This window comes from Melospiza melodia, chromosome 29 (genome assembly GCF_035770615.1).
Source record: "Melospiza melodia melodia isolate bMelMel2 chromosome 29, bMelMel2.pri, whole genome shotgun sequence".
Taxonomy (NCBI): domain Eukaryota; kingdom Metazoa; phylum Chordata; class Aves; order Passeriformes; family Passerellidae; genus Melospiza; species Melospiza melodia.
This window is the reverse complement of record NC_086222.1, coordinates 1917093-1940750: the sequence shown is the minus strand read 5'-3', so window position 1 is coordinate 1940750 and position 23658 is coordinate 1917093. Positions and strand designations below refer to the sequence as shown.

At 45.5% G+C, this 23658-nt stretch overlaps 1 protein-coding gene across 1 annotated transcript; it reads right to left on the bottom strand.

The window, feature by feature from the left end:
- Nucleotides 1-2694: 2694 nt before the first annotated feature.
- POU2AF1 (POU class 2 homeobox associating factor 1) lies at nt 2695-15709 on the bottom strand. Its single transcript, XM_063178381.1, has 5 exons — nt 15505-15709; nt 7242-7369; nt 6269-6311; nt 5916-6190; nt 2695-4808 (listed from the first exon to the last, which is right to left on the bottom strand). Exons 1-5 carry the CDS (start codon nt 15518-15520, stop codon nt 4497-4499), a joined length of 774 nt encoding a protein of 257 aa, XP_063034451.1. The 5' UTR covers nt 15521-15709; the 3' UTR covers nt 2695-4496.
- Nucleotides 15710-23658: the final 7949 nt, after the last annotated feature.

Genomic DNA, 23658 nt, shown 5'->3' with positions numbered 1-23658 from the left:
AGATATATACATATATGCCTATAAGTAAATATATAATATATATAATATATTTATTTATATATAAATAGATAATGCATATATATAAATATATCTATTTAAATATATGTATATACAATACATACACTTTATATTATTAATCAGCAATTAAAACCATCCACGTTCCCCTACCTGGAGGACCTGGGTGTAGCCATACGTTGCAGCAAGGTGCAAAGCTGACTGGCCCTTGTTGTCCACGGCGTTGACATCTGCTCCTGCCTGGATGAGGTCGTGGACGATGGCTGCCTGCCTGGCAGTGACAGCCACCAGCAGGGGAGTCTGCAAGGGCAGCACAGACAGCTGTGAGAGCTCAGCCTGATTCCAGAGCCTGCCAGGGATGCCTTGGAGGGGCTGCCTAAAACAGGGGCTAGGCAAGATTAACAGAATAAAAGTGGGTTTTTCTTGAAGCTCTTCGACAGGTACAACTTGGGCAGTCAAAGCCTCCCTGAGGCTACACCCAAACGGTCATGGGTTTTTCAAACAATTGTAAGTTTGGTCATACCAGGGGTTAATCCTACAATTACTTCAAGTAATGAAGTAATCAGGGGTTAATCCTCCAATTACTTCAGCTTCAGGTAATGAAGTCATTTACCCCAATTTACTCCTCCCCAAATTCACTTCTGTTGATACTTTTTAGGGCTGAGACAGTGAGCTGTCCTTGAATTCCAGACCTACAGAAGAACTATTTTGTCTGAATAAAATGTGAGAGCAGTAGCTGACAGGCTATGGAGCTTTAGAGTTACACACTGAAGAATTGCAGGATTATAAATATATGAAAAATATAAAATCCTAAGGCGTCAGCAGCAGCTGCTGGTGTAAAACAAGGAGTGGGGCAAGTGCTGGCTGAAATCCCAAGGACTGTGGTGCCAGGAATGAGCACAGCTCACAGGATGGTTTGGAATCCCACATGAGATGGGGATTTCCAGCTCTTGCTGGACTTCTCCTGCTGCTCTTCAGCCCATAACTTGATGGCAACACAAACCCAGCATTTTTTAAACCCCAATTGCATCAGGTCCAGCACAAGTCAGTTGGCTGTAAACCCTTCAGCCTCAGAGACTGATGCCAACACACAAACATTTCACTGGACCAGTGTTTTCACACATCGCTCATGGGCTGAAAAAAGAATGGGCTCATTCTCATCCCACCTGATTTATGACCATGCCACTGAATTTTACAATCCTGCCACCGAATTTTACAATCCTGCCACTGAATTTTACAATCCTGCCAGCACCAAGCTTTCCTTGCAGGGGCAGAGCTGGATTTTGAGGGTACCTTGCTGTCTGTCATGCCAAGCCTGTTCCCATCCCAAACCTTGCTGTCTGCAGGAGAAAGTGGCCCCTTTTTTACCCTTTTTACCTTTCCTCTGTGCTCCTTGGCATCGAGTCTCCTCAGGGCTCTCATGCGCTCTGCGGCTGCCAGCGTGTGGGCCCGCAGGCCTTTAGCTGCATAAATATGCAGAATTCTAAGACAGCAAATAAATAAAGACACCCATCACTGATGGACCATGCACCACGCTGGGAGCAAACAGTTTTACAGGGTAGCCCTGTCACTTTTTGGGGTTTTACAGCCAGGGTTGCACAAATCCATGCCATGAGCTCCAAAAATTCCCATTTTCATGGGAAAGGTTTTGCCCTTCCAGCAGCTGCAGAGTCCAAGAGCCCTCAGAGCTCCTGAGCTTTGCCTGCTGCCTCCTTCCCACCTCAGCACCTTCCTGCAGCTGAGATTCACCACTGGGAGGTGTCAAAGTCCTCCACCATTCCCAATTTGGAGAATTGGATGTATAAATCCCTTTTTGGGGTGATACAGCTCTGGGTGTGTGGGTGAAACCTCACCATCAGGGGTAGCAACCACTCCCTAATTGATGTATTTGTAACATATCAGCCTGTTAAACTCTCTATTGATGCATTTGTAATATATCAACCTGTAACACTCTAATTTCTATCAAAACTCCTGGTGAGAGGAGTTTTATTTATTTATTTATTAGTTATTTACTGTCCCTATATTTTGCACCAGACAAAGAGTTGGCACACCCCAGGGAGTGGTTGGTGGCCCTCAGTGACGGAGAGAACATTTCTCTGCTTCACTTTGCTCATCTGGCTCTGGCTGGAGCCACTTCCATTCCCCCAGCTCCTCCTTGAAGGAAATTCCAACCTTCTGAAACAGGAGGAGCCCATCCCACACTCAGTCACACCAACCCCTGGCTTCATTCTGCTGCAGACAGAAATATTTGATGCTTTTCAGGCAGAAGGTGGTGGGAGTTGTTTCTCTCCTTGGGTAGTTTCTCTCCAGAGCCACTCCTTGCAATCTCAGGAAGTGGAAATACAATTTTCTGGCTAATCTGATTTTCAGTCAAGCTCAGCATTAGCTGTGGCTGCACACCCACACATCCCCAAGGGTGCCAGGAGAGGATAAAAGTGATTGAAGCTGAACTGCAGGAGCAAGGACTGCTGCAGGAAATGCCTCCAGGCCACAGCTGGATCAAGGAATTCCTTCTTAGTCTGCTTCATGTGTAAAATGAGCACAAAAGTCTGACAGCTAGCCTCTGGTTCTAGCCTGTACATATATTATTGAACTAATTGATTGCTAAACCAATGCTTGTGGGTAGGAAATAAAACACTCTAGGCATAGCAAAGTTACTGTAGATCTTTATTGAAAAAAAAAAAAAGAAAAAAAGAATTTGTCTTTTTTTTCTAACCAGAACAACCCAGAAAGAAATGATGAAACAGTTTCATCTTTGTTTTATGTTCACACACAGAATTTACATACATTGGAGTGAAAGGAATTGAAAAGCAATCAAAGCAACCACGAGCTTGATTCACAACTGCTTTATCCAAGTTTGACCTAGGGAATATCTCTGAATATCCTAAAACTGGAGGAAGCAGTGGTGAATTAAGCTCCTTGGAATTAATTTCTTTGCTGGGTTTTTCTGCAAATATAAGCCACTAATTTCAATGCCAACCTCAACTGCTGCTCTTTTCCAACGACTTTATGATCACTTACATGATCTAGTGCTTGTGTCTTCCACATTTGTCAATATTCAATTAAAAATACTCTTGGAAAGTCTTTAAGACTTTCAGCCTGGGTTTTCAAACCTCACCCAGGAATGAACTCTAAGGCCAGCTGAAATATTGCCTGGGTGGCAGCTGGACTCCAGGTAATAAAGAGTACAAGAAATTATTTTTCAGTTAGTCTTGTAAATAATAAAACCATCTAACAATCCTGGGCTTTAGAAAGCAGAAAAACCCAGAGAAATTGTGTTCACCAGCCAAGAGCCTCTTGTTTGTCAAGAAAGCAATAAACAGGGTTCAAAGGGGATGTATCTCCTGAAATACATCAATTTATTTGCCTGTGCCATGGCACTCCTGAGCCTCAACCAAAATATTTACACTCTCATCATGGGGAAAAGTGAAGCTACTCATTCTCCAGGAAAGGAAATCAGAAAGCCATAAAGGAATTGTGTGCACCTCTGGGCCTGGGGAGCTTTCCAAGGAAAGGCCACCAAAGTTCCCTGGCTCAGCACATCACACTCAAACACTACAGAAAAGCAAAAATATTGCCAGATAACAGCAATGCCATGGAGTCCTTGTTGGGCTGCAGTCCAGGGTCTGGAAAATTCCTGTTTTCTCAGTGATCTCCTGACCTAGGGCCATGAATTCAGTCCTGACTCAGACAAACCTCCCAGAGACTTCAGTGGGACAGGATCTGTCACTAGCAGCGTTACCAGCCAGCCACTAAATCAGCCCCACATCTCAAATTCAGACATTTCAGAGCCCCAAACCCCTCTGCAGCTGAAATAACACGGATTTACCCTCTGCTCCACACCTGCAGGGCTGGGCTCAGGGGCAGACAAGGGGCACAGAGCTTCCAGGTACGCCTTGGTGTGAATTCCTGCTCTGCAAACAGGAATCTCTGACTGCTCTGGCATTTAGCTCAGCTTTATTGTCACACTACTGCACCTACCTGCACCAGCAGAACAAAGCTAGGCTTTATGTTTTCCTGATTTCCAAAGGAATTGTAAAATTTAGGAGAGAAAAATGTCAATTTAGGCTCACCCCAATGTTTTCTAGTGGCCTAAATCTAGTGAGAGTTCCTCCATGGACAGCTCAAAGACGCAAACAATGACTTTACACAAAAGCAACCCTAGTGAACCGGGTTTGGCAATATTTAGAAACAGCTGTACCCTCACCAAATGCTACAGCTGGCTGCGGCTACACTGGAATCTGTCATTTTGAGGCCATGAGGGTGAAAATCACCTTGTGCTGGTGCTGAGCAGAAGTGTGCAGCGTCCAAACCTGCCTGGGAGCGGCAGCAGGATCTGGGACAGCAGAGGAACCTTGTGCTGGGCGCCAGGACAAAGCAAATTTCCCTCACCGCACAAATCACAGCGTGCCAAAACTCCCACCCCACCCTGCCTGATCCCAAACCCACTGAGCTGCAGGGTGGAGCTCCAGATGTGCAACCTAAATCCCTTCAACAGAGAGAGCATGGCTCAACACGTACGTATCATTGTCCTCATCTTCCAGCAGCAGCTTCTCGATGGGCAGGGCGCCGATGGCTCTCCGGGCATCCTCCAGCTCCTGCGGGGCTGGCTCGGGGATGGAGATGGGCACGGGCACCAGCTGGGGCCCGGGGAAGGAGGAGGAGGCTGCAGGGTACTGCAGGCTGGAGGCTGGCAGGGCAGGCAGGGGCTGTGCCCACGGGAAGTAGGGCAGGGGCGGCTGCTGCTCCGTCACCTCCAGCGGTGGCACCACGGCCGGGGCGCTGCTGCGGGGCTGCGGAGGGCACAGAGACACGGCAAAGTGAGACAAGCAGGGTGCTACTCACTGCTGGGGGAGGTGGAACGGGAAAGCCTTATCGTTGTGATTGTCTGGTAAAAGATTTGGAGAATATAGAAACTAGAATTGAAATGAAAGCAAGCTTTGGGATCCCTCAGTCACTGAACAACTGGAAAACAATGGTGTGGCTGCTGAAGGTGATCCCCTTTTGATGGAACAACAGCCTCTGCTTGCAGACAGCTCCAAGGGTCAGAGCAGACTCTACAGCTCGGCAGAAGGGGCCCAAAGAGGAGTTTTTAGGGTTTAAAATGTAACACAATACGGTAATGTAATGATTCTTATAGGCTGTATGGAAATGCTGTAGGATTTGTAATTGTACTAGATTGGTTAGGGAGAATCAGAATATTCAGTACAGAAGATTTATGGTATTGGAAGGGGAACCTTACTCTCTTACCCTCCTACTCTCTTATCCTCTCTCTCTCTCTCATCTATTTACCTCTCTCTCTTCTCTCAGGCCTGCTCTGAGCTGTGGCTGGCAGCTCCCAGCAGGGCCCTGCACCCAAGCCCTTTGCAATAAACCCCAAATTCCATGACCTGGCTGCAGAGATCTCTTGTTTCCATCCACCCCAACTGTTCTACCCCGCCGACAACTCACGTATTTCTCTGAGCAGAGAGAGACATCATTCTCTCTCCCAGCATTTCTCCTGGGGAAGGCAGTGAGAAAGCTCAGAGAAAGAAGACAAAACAATTCTTATCTCTACTTGCTACCCCTGTTGTTTGGCACATGTGGAATGTGTCATGGAGATTGTTCACCAACAAGGGATTTGTTAATTGGACTCTGGTTGTTTTGGGTTGATTGACCAATTAGGTCAAAGCTATGTTGTCACTGGGTTTTTCTTTAGTATAGCTTTAATATAGTATAGTATCATTACAACACAACTTTTTGTCCTGCTCAAATCATATTCCTGTCCTGGGAACTACATGGCAATGGATGCAAGAACACACAGCATTACAGTAATAAATAAATTAGTCTAATTCCACCCACCCCACAGCTCTTAGAAGGTGAGAAATAATGTAATTTCCAGCTTGGTGCTTTTGACTTACTGCAAAATTGGTGATGAGAGGCTGGGAGGTGTAGGTGAGGACAGAGGAGGGTCCCACCAGTGTGTAGCTGGGGCACACGGGCTGCACGTACATATCTGCTGAGTAGGGACAGCTGGCAGCCTCGTGAGACACGTAGTCAGGGTAAGGGCTCCACTGAGCCAGGGGCTGCAGGGGGGTGCCAGGGGCCTGGGGGAGCCAGCCAGAGGCCACAGCTCCTTCCTCTGGGCCAGGCAGAGCAGCAGGGCCAGCAGCGTCCATGTCAATGCAAGGCTGGCCTGCAAAACAGGACAGGATCAAAGCCCAGCTCAGCACAGTCTCCCCTGGAGAGCCCCAGAGGGTCAGGGATACTTTACCCATGGGTGAGTAGGAAGGGACTGGCTGGTGGGGCAGAACAACCTGGAAGAGAGAAGAAAAAATCAAAATCAGAGGTGAAGCCCATCAGCATTAAAGTCAATCCCTTAGAGGAGCACAGAGCAGAGCACGCACGCAGAAGAGCTGAACCTGGCAGCCGGAACACAGCACCCCAAACACCCACAAACACCTCAGCTCAAGGGGACCTTAAAGTGTGTTTAGATTTTGTATAGCAGAGAGAAAAAAATAAAAATCAGAGGTGAAGCCCAGCAGCATTAAATTCAATCCCACAGAGCAGACCAGGCATTATCAGCTGGTTATCAGTGCTGGGTCTGAACTCTCCCACCCCACACAAGAGCCAGAAAAGCTGAATCTGGCAGCCAGGACACACCACCACAAACACCCACAAACACCTCAGCTCAAGGGGACCTTAAAGTGTGTTTAAATCTTGTGTAGCAGAGAGAAAAAAATAAAAAATCAGAGGTGAAGCCCATCAGCATTAAATTCAATCCCTTGGAGAAGCACAGAGCAGACCAGGCATTATCAGCTGGTTATCAATGCCAAGGTCTGACCTTAAAGTGTGTTTAGATTTTGTGTAGCGGAGAGAATTTACACAAAAGCAAACGTATTGGGGTTGCTGCCTGCTGGGAGGGCAAATCCAGGCTGAAAAGGAGCAGCGAAGAGCCAGGGATGGCTGGGGATGGTTTCCTGCTGCCTCCCTCCCGAGCCTCTTTCAGTCCCCAGCCAGCAGGTCCTGCCAAGTGCAAAGCACTTCCCCTTCCCATGAAGTGGTGGAAGGTGCTCAGCACATAAAAGCACCCCAGCTGAAGGGATATTAATGGTATAGCAGGTAACAGCAGGGCCTTCAAAATGCTTCAGAGATGCAAAGGTTTCTTTCATTGGCTCCGTGGTGCTGGGGCTGGGCAAGCACTGAGCTCCTGAGGGAGAATTTTCCTCCTGTCTGCTTTTCCCTACCGTTGCAGCTGCAGCTGCACTGGGATTCTGTGCATTCCCCCTTTTCCTCTTCAGCAGCTCCTTCACTGGCTCCTTCACTCGGACACCTTGGTAGGGGCGAGGCTGTGGCTGCTGCTCCGGGGCAGAAGCTGAGGGAAAAAAAAATAAATTAAATATTTATGCAACATTTATTGTCCTCCTAGGGACCCCAAATCCTCACGGCAGCCTGGTGGCTGTAACAGAACACATTTATTTTGTTCTTCCTTAAATTTATTTTGTTCTTCCTTTCCTTTGTGTCCCTCAGTGCCACTGACCCGCAGAGCAGCTTCACACACTCCCAAAAGGAAAATCAGACCAAATATACCCAAAAGGTGACACACCAGAATTGTTGGCCAGGCAGGGACATAAAAAAGCAGAGATTAGATATTTAAAAGTAATTGATTCACTGTTTAGGTAGAAGGTATAAAACCAACCCAAATCAGGAAAACATCCTCACTTGAAAAACCATTTAAACATCATTAATTTGACTTAAATATCTCATTTTGAGATCAAGCAGGTGCCGAAGTCCCAACTAGACCAGAGTTGTATTTCAGTTCTGAACAAATTTTGCTTATAGCCTGGCCAGGAGGTTGATGAACAGGAGACAGCTCATCAGAGATCCTGCACTCAAAAACCTCCCAGCTCCCACCCATAAATTCTGCTCCATTTTGAAGAATTAAATTTAGAGCCAGAATTTTTAATTTAATTAAAAATTAATTTGCAAAATTAGGTTTGCAGCTCCAAAAGCCTCTCCCAAAGCCATGTGAGCAGCAAAGCAGGGGAAGCACGTTTCTGCCAGAGCCAGCATTAACAGCTCATATTTTACTGGAGTGTTTGAGGGATTGATAGCAGAATTAAAGTAGGGGATATCAAAGCCTCTGTTTGTAAAGGCACCGATAGCAGAGGTGGCTGCCTGCCCCTTCCACTGCACTTTAGTGTGCAAATACAGAAATTGATAAGTTTTCCATTTTTAACGATTGGAACTGGCCTTTGGTTTTGAGGTACAGGTGTGTGTCCAGCTCCAATCTGGATTTTAAACTGTTATTCCACCCCAGGAGCATTTATTTAGATTCACATCCTACAAGAATGAATAATTTCACCTCAGATCATCTCTCCCAGCTACATTTAATTCTGAGCACACTGAGATGTTTCTGCCGCACCTTCCAGGGAGGAGGAAAATGGAGCTCTAAATACAGAGATCATAAATCCACCACAAAAATTACTTAACGGAATAAACATTTCTGCTCTAATTTCTTTTCAAAAGTACTTTTTTCCCTTCAGCTTGGCTCTTCTACTAACTCATTATACATAATTTAATTATGAAATTTTGATTGGCCACTATAAATCCTTTTAGGATCAGACAGAACTCCATTTATGCACTGAATGTTGCCTTTGTTATGCACATTAAGGAAATATTTTACTTTTAATCAGTTGTTGAAGCAAAGATGATTTTCCAGCCTTTGCCTGATCTACCTTTGCTTTTTGTGGACATCCTTTGTGGCTCTTTAAATCAGATTTCTTCCATTCCCGCAAGTCCTGTGGCTTTCAAAATGGAATTTTTAAAAGAGAATAAATGTTCTTTAAGCTCCATACAAACAACCACAATGACTTTTAATACAATTCACGTTTTGCTTTTTCAATTTAACTGGTATTAATTTATTTGAGTGCAAATAATAAAGAGTTCTGGTGTTCTTGGCGCCACGTGAAAACATCAACTCCACAAATGTGGAGTGGCAGAAATGAACATTTTGGGGAGTTTCTCACCCCCAACTCATAAAGGGCCTCCCTGCAGAATTAGGGTGGGGAAGGATGGTGGTTTCTGGCTCCAGGTTTGGGGGATGGGAAAGAAGAAATTTACTGTAAAAGCTGACAAATATACCTATTCAGAGTTTCCGGTGTAAGTAAGCAGAGTAACCAAAAAAGAAAAAAAAAATAAAGAGAAAAAAAAATTTTTAAAAACCAAAGTCTGCAGATCATATTTCGGTTCCCCCAAGCTGACCTCCAGAAATAAAAATAATGTGAGCACAGCTGCTTTTCCACTGCTCAGGGGCCTGTGGGGTCTGAGCATCACAGACAGACCACAGCAAAATGGCTTTGGGGCTTCCGGGTGCAATTCCTCATCGAGCTGAAGGCACACAGCCAGTTACAAATGTCAGCATTTGGAGGAATAATGACAATTAAAATATCTTTGTAAATGAAGAACATGGATTTAGTCATCCTTATAGAAAGGTTTTAACAAACTATGAAGCTGTCTTGAACCAAGATTCCATTTATTTTAATTTCAGTCACGAGAGCCCAAGTTCCATTCAATAAAATGGAATTAAAGGAGATAAAGGAATACCAACACTGCAATCTCCTGCAATTCCAGGACCACAGAACACCCACATGCTGCAGGCACATTTTGATTTTCACCTGCTCAGTGGAGCTGGGGCAGTTTGAGACATCTCCAGTCGAGGAAGAAGAGAAGGAACCCAAACCCAACCCCTCTGCAATGGTTTCCACATTTCACTGGGGCCCATTTCAAAGCTTTGGCCAGGCTGCCCCAGCCCTGCTTTGTGCTCAGCCCCAGGCTCCCTCCATCAACGTTATCGCCTGATGTATTTGCTAAAAGTCCACAAAAGCCTTGAAGGCTTGTGGGCAATCTTTAAAAGCTGCTGCTGAGCACCAGAGCTGCTGGAAAGGCACCAAATGGCTCCAAGCATCAAGTGAGAGCAGCAGGGAGATGCTGGATTCCAGACCACGCTGCAGCTCAGCCTGGAAGCACCCAAAAATGTTCCAAGGGATCTGCCACCCTCAATTTATGCAGATACAGGCTGCATAAATACCTCAAAAATATTGATCTGTATCCCTGAAGGGGTGTCAGGGACAGCCAAAGGTGATGCAGAGACTCCATCATCAGGAAGGCACCAAAAGCACTTTAGAAATCTACAGTTCTTATAGAAATGATGGTGGATCTAAACCTGATTGCCCTGTAGGAATCTTCTCTCACACTATTGGTGAGCTGTGAACAGCACACTCTGGAGAATCATATCTATAAACAACTGTTACAGAAAGAGAAATAATAATTGTTTTAATTCTTTCTCTGAGCTTTCTCACAGCTTCTCAGGAAAATCCTGGGAGAACCATGTCTGTGTCTGTTCAGAGGATGTGTGATTACCACAGGAGGGAAGGCACACCAAGACACCACCAAAAATTCAGGCTCTGTCCTGCCCTGCACTTTGGTTTAACCATTGCAGAAACGGGAGGGAGGAGAGGCAGAGCAGCTGCTGGAAGGGTGCGGGCAGCGAAGCGCGGAGAGTTCCAGATCACTGAGCTTCCCCCAGCAGGGCTGTCCCTCACACACTCACACTCACTCACACACACAGAGGGGCTGCAGCTCGCTCTCAGCCTCCCAGCCCAGGCACTGCCATTTCCCAGCAGGCAGATTTCACTTTGAACCGCCCTGCTGGTCCTGCAGCAGCGTCCTGCTGTATGGCGCCCGATGTCTGTGCTGAGCTCCATGCTTTCAGAAGGCTAATTAATGACTTTATTATACTATATTAAACTATATTACGTTATATTACACTTACAAGAACTATCACTAACTAACTAACTGGCAAACCCATGACTCCTGCCCTGGAGTCCTGACACACACACACGGATCCAATTTTGGTCAATGAATCCAAAACAGCATCACCAAATCCCAAATAGCATCTCCAAATCCAATCAATCACCTCAGGCAAACAATCTCCAGAACACATTCCACAAATGGGAACAAACACAGCAGCAGCAAATAAGAATTGCTTTGATCATTCTTTTCTCTGCTTTTCTCAGGAGAATCCTGAAAAAGCTAAATCTCTGTTCACAGGGCATGTGACCCCCCCACTGCTGCCTCTCACAGATTTCTGTGCTCACAACCATGTGATAAAATAATCAATTGATCAGTGTTAACACTGCAAATAGTTTTCCCTTTTTTCCACCTCTCACCCTCCAGTGTAATAAATAATTGAAAAGAAGCCCAATAGTTTCTCTTGTTTGCAGTAACACCGAAAAGCAATCGCTGACTGCAAACAAGAAAAATTTAGATTTCAATTAGCAAAGCCCCGAGTTAATGGTTTGGACATTGGAGACCAAATCACATTTTTATCAGACTCAGTGAACTTTGGCTAATAAAAGAAGAAAGAGGCTTCGTTTCATAGGCTTGTGTGCTTAGAGTCAAATCAAAACCTTTTTACCTCCAAACCTGTGGCAAGGGAATCAACATTGGTCATGATCCTGTCCTTATTTCCTGGCTAATTAAAATTTCCCTCAAAAAAACCCAGGGTGATCTTTATCTCTGCTTTGTGGTCAGTCCATTCTTCATTTGACAGAATAGTTTAGATATTAATGCCCAATAGCTTCAAGTGTTGGAAGATTTTCCAGGAATCAAAGTAGCCTTGGATTCAGGCAAATCTCTGCCCCATGCTTTTCTTGAGGAATGCTTCTAATAACTCTAAAAAGTTATCAAAAAGTTATAACTTTAAAAAGTCCTTTAAAAATATTTCCTTCACACCTAAAGCATCTAAATGAGTGCAGAGCCTATATTTTGTTCCTACACCCAGAAGGCATTGCAGATGCACAAATACAGAGTGGATTTTAGATTTTTTCCACTTGGACAGAAACCAAAATCAAGGGGAGACACAAAATGCTGGCTAATCCCTGCTGCTCTGACTATTCTAATTTTAAAAAACCTAAAAACTTTCAAGTGCCAAATGAGAGCTGGATGTTTTGGCCATGTAGTGGTGAGGGCCACTAAAAATTCTCTGTTTCAGAATAAGAGGAGCCCTGGTGCAAAGGGGAAGCTGAGATAGACAGAAAGTGCCTTTAACCTTAAATCTCACCCTCAGGTCCTAATTCCTCCCAGCCCATAATACTCTTTCCATTTTAGTAATGCAGGCTTTCCATTTAATTGCTGCTGTGGTCATTCGTAGAGTTTGACACCTGCTCTGCAAAGCATGGATGGGCTCAGCTTTTGTGCTATCCCTCTTTCCTGGTGGGGTTTGACCAAAATTAGCGCTCACAAGGTGCAGAATGCTGCAGTTTCACCTCTCAGTCTCATTAGCTGATACTTTCAGGGTTGCTCTGTGCAGCCCCACATCTGTTGTGGGCAGAAAAGGTTTTTTATTCGCTTTAAAAGCGTTTGGGAAGGGATTTGCAGAGGTGTGAATTCACATCTCTCGGTGGTGAAGGGAATCAGAGCAGCTCAATCTCTGCCAGTGACTGCAATGGGAGCTGATCACCCAAAAAACTTGGGCACAGGCAAAACCAGCACCTAAATAGGAGATTCCTAAAGAATTAGAGTTAATTAGGCTGGAAAAGACCTTTGAGATCATCAAGCCCAAGCTGGTTCCACGCTTTGCAGAACACAAACCATTCGTACGGAAGGAGCGTTCGGGTCAATTTAAAACATCCACCACGGAGGTCACAACAAAAGCAAATCAAGAGGACAAAGCTGGTGCTGCCCATGAATTCCCCATCCCTGAGGGGCTGCTGGGGCTGCTCCTGTTCAGCAGAATCCTGGGGAGCCCCGACCAGTCACTTCTCCAGGGCCGTGGGAGGGCAGGCTTTCGGGCTGAGCCACCCTTGGGTGCTGAGCGGAACCAGGGCCCCCGTCCTGCAGGGGAGTCACTGTGCTGTGACCTGCAACATTCCCAGCCTGGCCAGGCTCTCTGCCCAGCAAAGGGACCCAGCTTGCCCTGTGCTCCTGCAGAAATGGCCCTGAGGGAGCAGGAACCCACCCTGAGGTGCCCTGAGATGGCCCCAGGTGAGGTCACACCTGCTGCTGGAGGGAGTTCCTGTGTCACCTCTGGGCTTTCAGAGATTCACAGAATGTTCTCAGCTGGGCAGGACCCTGCAGGATCACCTGTCACAGACATATCTTATGAAAAATCCTTTTGCTGGGATCTTTTCTCCTGAGAAACTGCGAGGCCTCAGAAATGAAATGTAAACATTGATTATCTGCTGCTGTGGAATGCAACAGGTGCATCTGTGATTGGTCCATGTCGTTGTTTCTAATTAATGGCCAATCACAGTCAGCTGTTTTGCACTCTCTTGCAGTCACAAGATTTTATTTTCATTCCTTTCTATTCCTTGCAAGCCTTCTGATGAAATCCTTCTATTCTTTTAGTATAGTTTTAGTACATCGTTTTCTTTTAATATAATATATAGCATCAAATAATAAATCAGCCTTCTGAAACACGGAGTCAAGGTTCTCATCTCTCCCCTCGTCCTGAGAACACCACCACATCTGGCGACCCCGAGTGAGGAACATTCCCACAATCACCCACTCTGAGGTGAGTGGCCCGGGCAGGGATTGAACCCAAAACCTTGGTGGTGTCAGCAGCAGATGACTCAAACCTCGGGGTTTCAGTTTGGAAAGTTCCCAGGTCACCTGAGCTCTGCCTCTGCCTCCATTTCTTGCCCCAGAGCAAGGCCATGGGGTGGGGACATCCCTGGGGTCACAGGTGGCCTGGGGCAGGTGGTGCAGGACACGTGAGCCGGTCACAGTGACAGGAAACAGGGGGGACACCAAGGGGACTCTCAGAGCTGCTGGGAACCGCAGCTTCCACTGAAACCTGAGGGACCTGGCACCTGGTACCTGCCCTGAGCTTGGGGGTCACACAAGGGTCACCCAGGGGTCTCCAGGATTCCCCTCCTTCCTTCAAAGACAGCACGCTGAAACGGCTTGGAAAAGCAGCAGCATCGATCAGATTTCCAGCACTTCCGTGTTAGAAAAGGGAATTGTGATAAAACTATAAAAGGAGGGAGAATCAAGCAAGATTCCAAGCAGAATCATCAATCAGATTTCCAGCAGTTCCATATTAGAAACAGGGGGTTCTGACAAAATTACAAAAACAGGGAGATCCAAGCAAGATTCCAAGCAGAATCATCAATCAGATTTCCAGCAATTCCATGCTGGAAAAGGGAATTCTGACAGAACTACAAAAGGAGGGAGAATCAAGCAAGATTCCAAGCAGGATCATCAGTCAGATTTCCAGCAGTCCCATATTAGAAAAAGGAATTCTGACCAAACTACAAAAGGAGGGACATCCAAGGATGAACAAGCTCAAGGGACACTGGCCAGGAGTTGTCTATAAATTATCATCAGGGAATGACTGACATAATTTGATTTGTAATTCCTGCAAGTGTCAAAGGCAAAAAAGCAAAATAAAAACACCAATTCGGTTCCCAATTTCCTCCTACCCAAAGCATTGTTGTTAGCATTGCTTTGTCACTTCAGGAATAAAAAAACCTCAACACAAATAAACCATTCAGGGTTAATCCATCTGAGATGGAAGATTAGAATCAGGATTTGGATGTGATCATCTTGCAGGTTTTTTACATATCTTGTCCTGAAAACTGCTCAAGGTGAAGGGGGAAATACAAACAAAACTTCCCAAATACACATTTGAGCTTCCAAAATGTTCAGCTGAAAAGAAAGAAGGGAAAAAACCAGAGGAAACAGATTTCAAAGCTCACAAAGGCACATGGTTGGTTTACTACACGCAGCAGAACAACCTACAAGCTGAGATAAAAGATGAGTAATGTCAGATAAGTCACTGGCAAGGGTTTAAGAAATTAATTTTTCCACTCAGGTGTGCTGCAGCATTCTATGCTAATGGAACAGCAGGGTGAGAGGCAAAGGGTGGCAGCACAGGTGCCAAAATGAGCATCCCCTACTGATGACAAGTGAGATATGGTGGTGATAAGAGTGAGAATGAAAACCTTGCAAGAAGCAAACACCTACCTGGAGCAGGATCAGTAAACTACTGCAGCAAAGGTGGGCCCAGAGGAGTGAAATTATCTTGAAAACAAGAAAACTGATTTCCTGTAAAGTCATATCTGTATTGCCCTCAACTGCTCTGTTCCTTATCTTTTTTAATTAGCTGAAAGAAGTACATATCAAAAAAAAAAAAAAGGCACAGAAATAAGATTTCTCACAGGTTTCACTTTTCAAAAGGAAAATTTTCTGCTACGTAACCACCGTAGCCTTTGATATAATACCTGCATCCTGTTATTGTTTTTATGAATCATAGTCTCCCACTTGATTCATAGTGATGAAAGCCAACAAAGCAGCCCTGAGCTCGGATCCCTGCTGGAAAATGAGCATCACACCTGAGCCCTGGCCTCCCTGGAGCCATCCCTGAGCATCCCCTCCCCTGCCACCCTCTGCTGGTTTATCCCTCAGCACCCAGAGGTAGGAGAAGCAAAGCCAGAGCTCACTTACATTTTTGCCAGTGCATTCTGTGGTGTGTTGGAGCTCTTCCCCCCTTTCTTGGCCGAGGATAACTGGGCTGTGAGTGTGTGTGTGAGGCTGCTGGGTGGGGATGTGACAAGTGAGGGTCAGGACGTTTCTTTCGGCTTTTTAAAAGCTCAGTGTTCCCGCTGAGCCCGGTGACATCACCACCCCTCCAACCACAGCCACTTCTACATTTTCCCTTTGCTCTCTGCTGCTTCTTCTTCTTCTTCTTCTCCTTCTCCTTCTCCTTCCCCACGCTCAGCAGCTCCTCTGAGGAGATGTTCTGCGTTAAAAAGGTGGCACCAAGATGGGTTTGAACGGCCAGAGGTGGAACCTGCCTCTCCTGGGATTTTCACCACACATTTGCAAGATCAGGGCGAAAGGCTGGGCAGCAGCAAAGGGTCTTTCAGGAAGGTTTTGGCCTCTCGTGGCACTAAGGAGGATTTTTGCTCATGTTCTGCTGCTCTGGATGGCACAAAACTCTTGTTTTCACACAGCCCCCAGGCCACGCCAGCCTGGCCCTTTAAATGTGCAACCCTTCTAAAACCCAGAATTGAAGAGTTAGCTCCTGCCTTATGAGAATCTCAACTCCCCAGGGCCACTAAATTTGAACTTGTGAGGAAACACCTGTAAACACTTCAAGCCCCATTAAGCCAGGGCGTCCTTCATTTAAAAAAGAAACTCCTTTTTTTTTTTTTCTGTTTTGCTTTTATCAAAATACAACACTTCCTACCCAGGGAGAAGCAGCCCTTCCAAAGGAGCCTGCAAAGCTGGAGGAAGGCCACAAAATCCTGGAGAACTCCTTGGCATTAATGACACCATGAACAAAACCCTCTTCCCTCTAAAAATCAGACCCTTGGGATCAATTTTCACAATTAACACTGATTTAGGAGCTTCATTCCCAGAGGAATGTTTGTTGGAGTTGCACAGTGAGGTCAGGATCTTGTTGTTCCCATGTTGCTGTTTAGTTTTAAATCATTCCCCAAAAATTTGCTCTCCCAAATTTCTCTTCCCATAAAAATAGCAAGGCAGGGTCTGGTGGGGTTTTTTGGCCAGGATTCTGCTGAAGGAATTTTATGTTTTCAGGTGTTTCAGGCAGCTCTTGGGATCAGATCCACTCTGTGCACCATGCCACGACACACCAATCTGCATTTAGTGGGGAAACACAGATTAATCAGATGAATATTTAATTACACTCACTCTACTTCAAAGACTTGTCCAAAACCCAAACAAGAAGCAAACCCCAGAGCAAGTGGAGTGGAAAGAATGAAGGGATGTGCCTGTCTGCCCTCCAGAGCAGCTCTCAGGCACCAGGGCATTGTTCAGCCACATTTTGCATATCTGAATTATTGCTGAGCACCAGCCCCACGCTGGGACATCCTCCCTGCTGCTGAAGTGCTTAGTAACAGCTGATACTGCAAAACCAGCCAGCCAGCCTGGGCCTGAGCTCCCAGCCAGGCCAGCAAAAGCTGGAGATTGGTTTCTCTGCAATTTCAGCCACTCCAGGGCACAAAGGAGCCGTGGGCTCTCCTGTCTGTGAGAAATCCATGGTGTGTTTCTCCCTAACCTAATGAAACTCCGCTTTAGGAAGCTCTTACATAGAATTAAGATGATGCAGCAGCACAATCTCCTCCTGGCAAATTCAAGCTGAAAGGCAGGGCCCTGAAGGAACCCTGAAGGACAGGGCAGTGCCAGGGGGAAGCTCTGGAGTTTGGCTGCAGCAAAATTTAGAGGGGTTTGAAGTGTTCTCTGCTGGAATTTTCCTGTGGAAAGCCCTGGATTGTGACAGCACTGGGGCAGAGCAAAGCCCAGGATGGAAAGCTGACCACAGATGCAAGAATATCTTTGTCCCTGTTTCCTTTTGCTTTTCGGTGTTTCCCAGTAGTACAATTGTCAGTGAAATCCTTTGTGCTTCACTGTGTGCCTTGTTGGAGGTGTTGCGTGGGGAGAAGAACCTCGTTGACAATATTTGTCAGTGCTGAGCTTTCTGTTCCTGGAATATTCCCTGCCAGGCAGCACAAGGAAATCATCAATTAGCAGGATCAGACCAAACAGAATTGCTCACTCTCAGATTGGTGCATTTATTGCTTTTGCTATTTCTCAGATCACTTTATTTCCCTCCTAGCTGGCCAGAGCCTGAATTCAAGGGCTCAGGCAGACCCTGGGCTGGTTTTTCACCCTGAGATTTCACCCTGTGCACACCTGGGTGTGATGGTGTTCACAGGGTCTGAGGGTGAGGGAAGAGATGAGGATCTGACTCCATGTTTCAGAAGGCTTGATTTATTATTTTATGATATGTATTATATTAAAACTATACTAAAAGAATACAAGAAAGGATTTCATCAGCAGGCTGGCTAAGAATAGAAAAAGAAAGAATGATAACAAAGGCTTGTGTCTCGGACAGAGAGTCCGAGCCAGCTGACTGTTATTGGCCATTAATTAGAAACAACCACATGACACCAATCCCAGATGCACCTGTTGCATTCCACAGCAGCAGATAATCAATGTTTACATTTTGTTCCTGAGGCTTCTCAGCTTCTCAGGAGGAAAAATCCCAAGGAAAGGATTTTCCATAAAAGATTTCTGTGCTCACCTGGGCCCTGCAGAGCAGCAGCAGCGCAGGCTGAGTTTGTGCACAGCGGGTCTGAGTGAGCTGAAGGCAGATTGCTTCAGAGCCCAAAGCAAATATACACACTCATAGTAAAGGAATCTACATGTGCTTATCATCCTGCCCTTAACTGGGCTTTAATTGAGCTTAGAAAAGCTGTGGGTAACATTAAATAACTCAGGATTAAACCGGTTTTCAGGGCTTTACATCGATAATTTAAAAATACGGAGCCAGGCAGATAAAGTCTTATTGTAATAAACATCTCAAATGAGGAAGTTGCAGAAAAGGGGCATGTTTTCCTCAGATAAAACTGTTTTGGTGGCTGATAATCATCCATTTCCATATTTTACACATGGTTTCTAGATTAACTTTTGAAGTGCTTAACAAAGAATCGCTCTCCAAAAAGTAACTTCAATTGTACATTAAGATATGAAGGGCCACATCGCCCCACACCAAGCAAAGTAAAAATATGGATTTTTCCTTTGTTAATGCATTTTATAAATGCAATTTAGTTAAGCACCATTTATTTATGAGGTGCAAAGGAAGAAATAAAAGTAGAGAGAAAGATCAAAAGCATCATATTTGCCTTTTCCTCTGAAAACTGCAATTCATGATTCTGGTTTATAAATGTGAATGTAATGATTATAAACTATCAACTTTAGGTCTATAAATAAGTCCGGAGCCTCAAAACTGTTGCAGACCATCCATCCTTCCCTTTTTTTCATGGCAAAGCCTCCCTCCAGCCCCCATCCCTCCTGCCACTGCCTCTCCTCAGCACAGCAGTGCAGATGGAGGCTGAAGTCATGGAGAGAAAACAGATTTTTGGTGATTTTTGCATCTAAGCTCTCTGCAAAAAAAAAAACGTGTTTATCCTCTGAGCTGATGCTGCTCTTAAGGGGAACTAAAACCAAGAGCTGGCCCTGCTCAGTCTGGTCTGGCCCTGCAAGAATCTTGAGTGACAAACAGAAATATCCCAATGATTTTCTGCCAATCTGAACCTGAGCTTTAATTCACTCCCTCACCTCTCTGATGTTGTCTCAGCAGCCCAGCTCCAGGGAATCAGTGATTTTCTCCCCAAGGTGGATTAATGCTGTTGACAGAAGTGTTGGGTTTTGTTGTTGTTGTGGGGTGTGGGGTTTATTCTCCTTTGTTTTTACACAAGTCAATATTAACATTTCAATCCTCATGAGAGGTAGGAGTATATGAGGAGCAGTTTGATATTTCAGAAAGCTTTGTGGTCTGCAAGCACAAACATTTACCTTTGAGAACAAAACCTAAATTAATAAATGGATCTTTGGATGGGTTTAGGGGACAGCCATGCCTAGAACAGGTTCTCATGCTCCTTTCCTAAACAAGAGAGAGAATGGAGGAAATGGAAACCTGAGTCTCATTTAAGGCAACAAAATCTGACATAAGGCTGGGAAGGATTTGTTATTTCAGATCACAAATTCTACAATCTGTGTCTTTACTTTGTAGCTTGATATTGAAAGGGAAAATACTGCAGGGAAGCACCCAGAGGCAGAGCCCAGAGAGGCTGGACGAGCTCCAGGCAGCTGATGGGAATCCATGCCCTGATTTAGGAACATCACTGTGCCCTGGTGGGCGATTACCAACCCGAGCAAAACCCAAATCCCACCCCTCAGCTCTCCTGGCAGGACTGACCCACTCTGGAATCTTTGAGGTGATCAAACAGCAAAATTGCTTTGCTCAAAGTCACCCAAGAAATCTGTACTAGGGCCAGGAGCTGAGGCTGAATTCTGAGTGAGCAAGGTCCTGCTGATCCTGAGCTTCCCAAGAAGTGCATCACCCCTTTTTCAGTCCCATAATTAACACTGAAACGAGCATGGTGCAACAAACTCAGTTTTGTTGGGTTTTTTCCTTCTTCCTCTTCTTTCGTTTTTTAATATCGATATCAGCCTCACACCTCCCACTGCGCCCTCTGAAACGAGTTCTGATTCATCCCTCAGCCCTGATAAGGAACAAATGATGCAGCCCTGGGGTGTGCTCAGCACTGGAGATGAAATCCTGGGGCAGAATAAAGCACCAGAGCCCTCTCAGGCAGCCAGGAGCTGATCCAGGTCCCCTGCAGGGTCATCACATGGATCTTTTCACACAATTAATTATCCCTCACGTCAGGCAAAAAGGGAATAATATGAATTTTTGAGGGGGAAACCCTGCAGAACTCTTCCTGAGTGAAGATATTTTTAAACATCCTCAAGAAAATTCAGAGTAAAAATTCTGGAGTAAAAAGTTCTGGAAAAAAGAGAAAATAAAATAAATCCAACTCAACCATATTTATCTGCACTCAGAGAGCTGAGAATTTCCCATCAGTGAGTACTTGAGGGGTTTTTAACCCACACCAAGAACTAGAAGAGATTTTCCCAGGATTTTTTATCCTTAGGAAATGATCTGGTCCATCCCTGAGCTCCAAGACGCCACCAGTTCTCCCCCTGCAAAAAACCCAGATGGACACAGAGCCACCCCAGCACTTCTTACGGATTTAAGAACATAGAAATATTTAAGAATATTTAAATATTTAAAGGGGTGACTGCTTCACCCTCTCCAAAAAAGCCCAGATGGACACAGAACCAGCCCAGCACTTGTTAAAGATTCCAGAACATACAAATACTTAAGAACACAGAAATATTTAAGAACGTAGAAATATTTAAGAAGATAGAAATATTTAAGAAGATAGGAATATTTAAGAAGATAGGAATATTTAAGAAGATAGGAATATTTAAGAAGATAGGAATATTGAAGAAGATAGGAATATTTCTGATGCTGTTTATTGTGATCTGCCCTTGCCTCTCCCCTCCTGCTGCTCCCACAGCCCAAGCCCAGCACGGCCTCGGGGCTCTGTCAAAATGAATTTTGTGATTCCCTCAGAGATTCCTGAAGCACCTGGGCTGCCAGGAGAAGGGGCAGCAGCATCTCTGTGACCTCCCCACCTACAGCAGCATCCCCCTGGTGCTTTTCTGGCCTCCAGAGCCTCGCTCAGCACCACACACAGGGCAGAGCCCCCATCCCAAACCATCTGCTGGGAAACCACGGGCGCAGAGCCGCCCCCAAACCAAACTGAAATGACAGAAATCAATCACAAAGCACTCACTGAGGGAAAACAGGGTTAAAGCTGTCACTGAAAGGCTCTGGGAGCTGCCAGGGTTATCCCGGGTGGGAAATAAACCCAGCCCAAAGTTCCACCTTCCCTCTGGGCTCGCAGACTTTGCCCGCCCTGCACTGAATGAACAGAAGATTTTTTTTGCCCAAAAAAAGCTTTGCTGCCTCTTTGCTGAGTCTGCCAAACGCAGCAGGATTTTAAGGGGTTTTTAAGAGGTTTTTAATGGCCTCTTTCTCCTCCCAGAGCAGAAGTGAAGGGCAGGGAAGGTGTAACACGAGCTCAGGGCTGCTTCTCACGCCCTACATTCACCGTTCGCAGAAGAGGCTTTCATTCCCAATTCCTGTTACTGCTGACACCAGTTTACCTTCTGAGAACAGCACCTTTGACTGGAGCACACCAAGGCAAGGCCTGGGAGGTGTTTTAGAGCTCACACTCTGCGTGCTCAGCTCACAAACCCATCCCAAACCCTTCCAGAAAAGCCACATTCAGCCGAGCCCTGTGCCCGGCTCAGCACAGCAACCCAGGGGCTGCAGCACCTCCTTCCACACTCAGATATTGGCCCAGGCTTGCCAAAACTGGCCTAGGCTTGCCAAAATCAGGGCAAAAGCAAAATCAGGGCAAAAGCAAAATCAGGGTGAAAGGTTGGGCAGCAGCAAACTTTCAGGAAGGCTTTGACCTCTTGTGGCACTAAGGAGGATTTTTGCTCATGTTCTGCTGCTCTGGATGGCACAAACTCTTGTTTTCACACAGCCCCCAGGCCTTGCCAGCCTGGCCCTTTAAACACCCAGCATTTCCTCAAGCCAAAGTTGTGATATTTCACTATCAGGTCAGGAAATCAAACTGCTTCGTTTAGCACACGAGCATTGACTCTGCCACCAAGGCAAAAGTTCAAGCCCACACTGAGTCACGAGCAGAGCCAAATCCCCTTTGTCTGGCACCTTCTGGAAAGCAATCACGCTGAGAGCACCCTCTGAGCACGAGAGTTTCGAGGGGGGACGGGACCCAGCAGCTTTGGCAGCATCCCCTGCCTGCCTTGCCCCAAATCCCTGCAGAGGGTGGGCAGGGAGCTGCAGAGAACAATAGCGAGCTCAGAGTGTACACAGCAGCTCCCCTGCTTTCATTTGCTTTTCTGTGGCCTCCTCCAAGGCTCCGGGAAAGCCCCCTGAGGGTGCAGCTGCTGCTGGAAGCTCGGGAGGTTTACTTTTCCCAGGACACGAGGGGTGTGAGGGCTTGGACAGCTCTGCCTGTGGAGCTGGGCCCAGAGCTCAGCTCATCTCTGCTCCCAGATCGATCCTCTGCTCGGGCCATTAGGAGTTGGGGGAGAGGGGAAATAGGAAAAGTTTTGTGTTTTTACTCACTGCATCGTGTTTTACTCACTCCGTTGTGTTTTACTCACTCCATTGTGTTGTACTCCATTGTATTTTACTCACTCCATCGCGTTTTACTCACTCCATTTTTGTTTTACTCTTTCCATTGTGTTTTACTCATTCCATTGTGTTTTATTCACTCCATTGTGTTTTACTCACTCCATTTGTGTTTTCCTCCATTGTATTTTACTTACTCCATTGTATTTTACTCACTCCATTGTGTTTTACTCACTCCATTGTGTTGTACTCCATTGTATTTTATTTACTCCATTGTATTTTACTCCATTGTGCTGTACTCCATTGTATTTTACTCACTCCATTGTATTTTACTCATTCCATTGTGTTGTACTCTTTCCATTGTGTTTTACTCACTCCATTTGTGTTTTACCCACTCCATTGTGTTTTACTCCATTGTATTTTACTGACTCCATTGTGTTGTACTCCATTGTACATTATTTATTTGCAGTATTATTTACAGTATTTATTTACTCCATTGTATTTTATTTACTCCATTGTATTTTACTCACTCCATCGTGTTTTACCCACTCCATTGTACTTTATTCACTCCATTGTGTTTTACTCACTCCATTGCATTTTACTCTCTCCATTTGTGTTTTACTCTCTCCATTTGTGTTTTACTCACTCCATCGTGTTTTACTCCATTGTATTTTACTTACCCCATTGTATTTTACTCACTCCATGGTACTCAACTCACTCCATTGTGTTTTACCCTTTCTATTTTGTTTTACTCACTCCATTGTGTTTTACTCCATTGTGTTTTACTCACTCCATTGTATTTTACTCACTCCATCGTGTTTTACTCACTCCATCGTGTTTTACTCACTCCATGGTATTTTACTCCCTCCATGTGTGTTCCCTTCCATTTCTGCTGTTACTGCAGCAATATTTGATCAAACCAGCAAATTCCTGGCATCAAAAAGCAGCCACAGCCCCTTCACTCACCTTCTCTGCCCTGCAATAGTCAGAGACAGAAGGGCATGAGGAAAAAGGCATTTTGGTGTTTGACACAGCTCCTGCTCTGAGGAGAA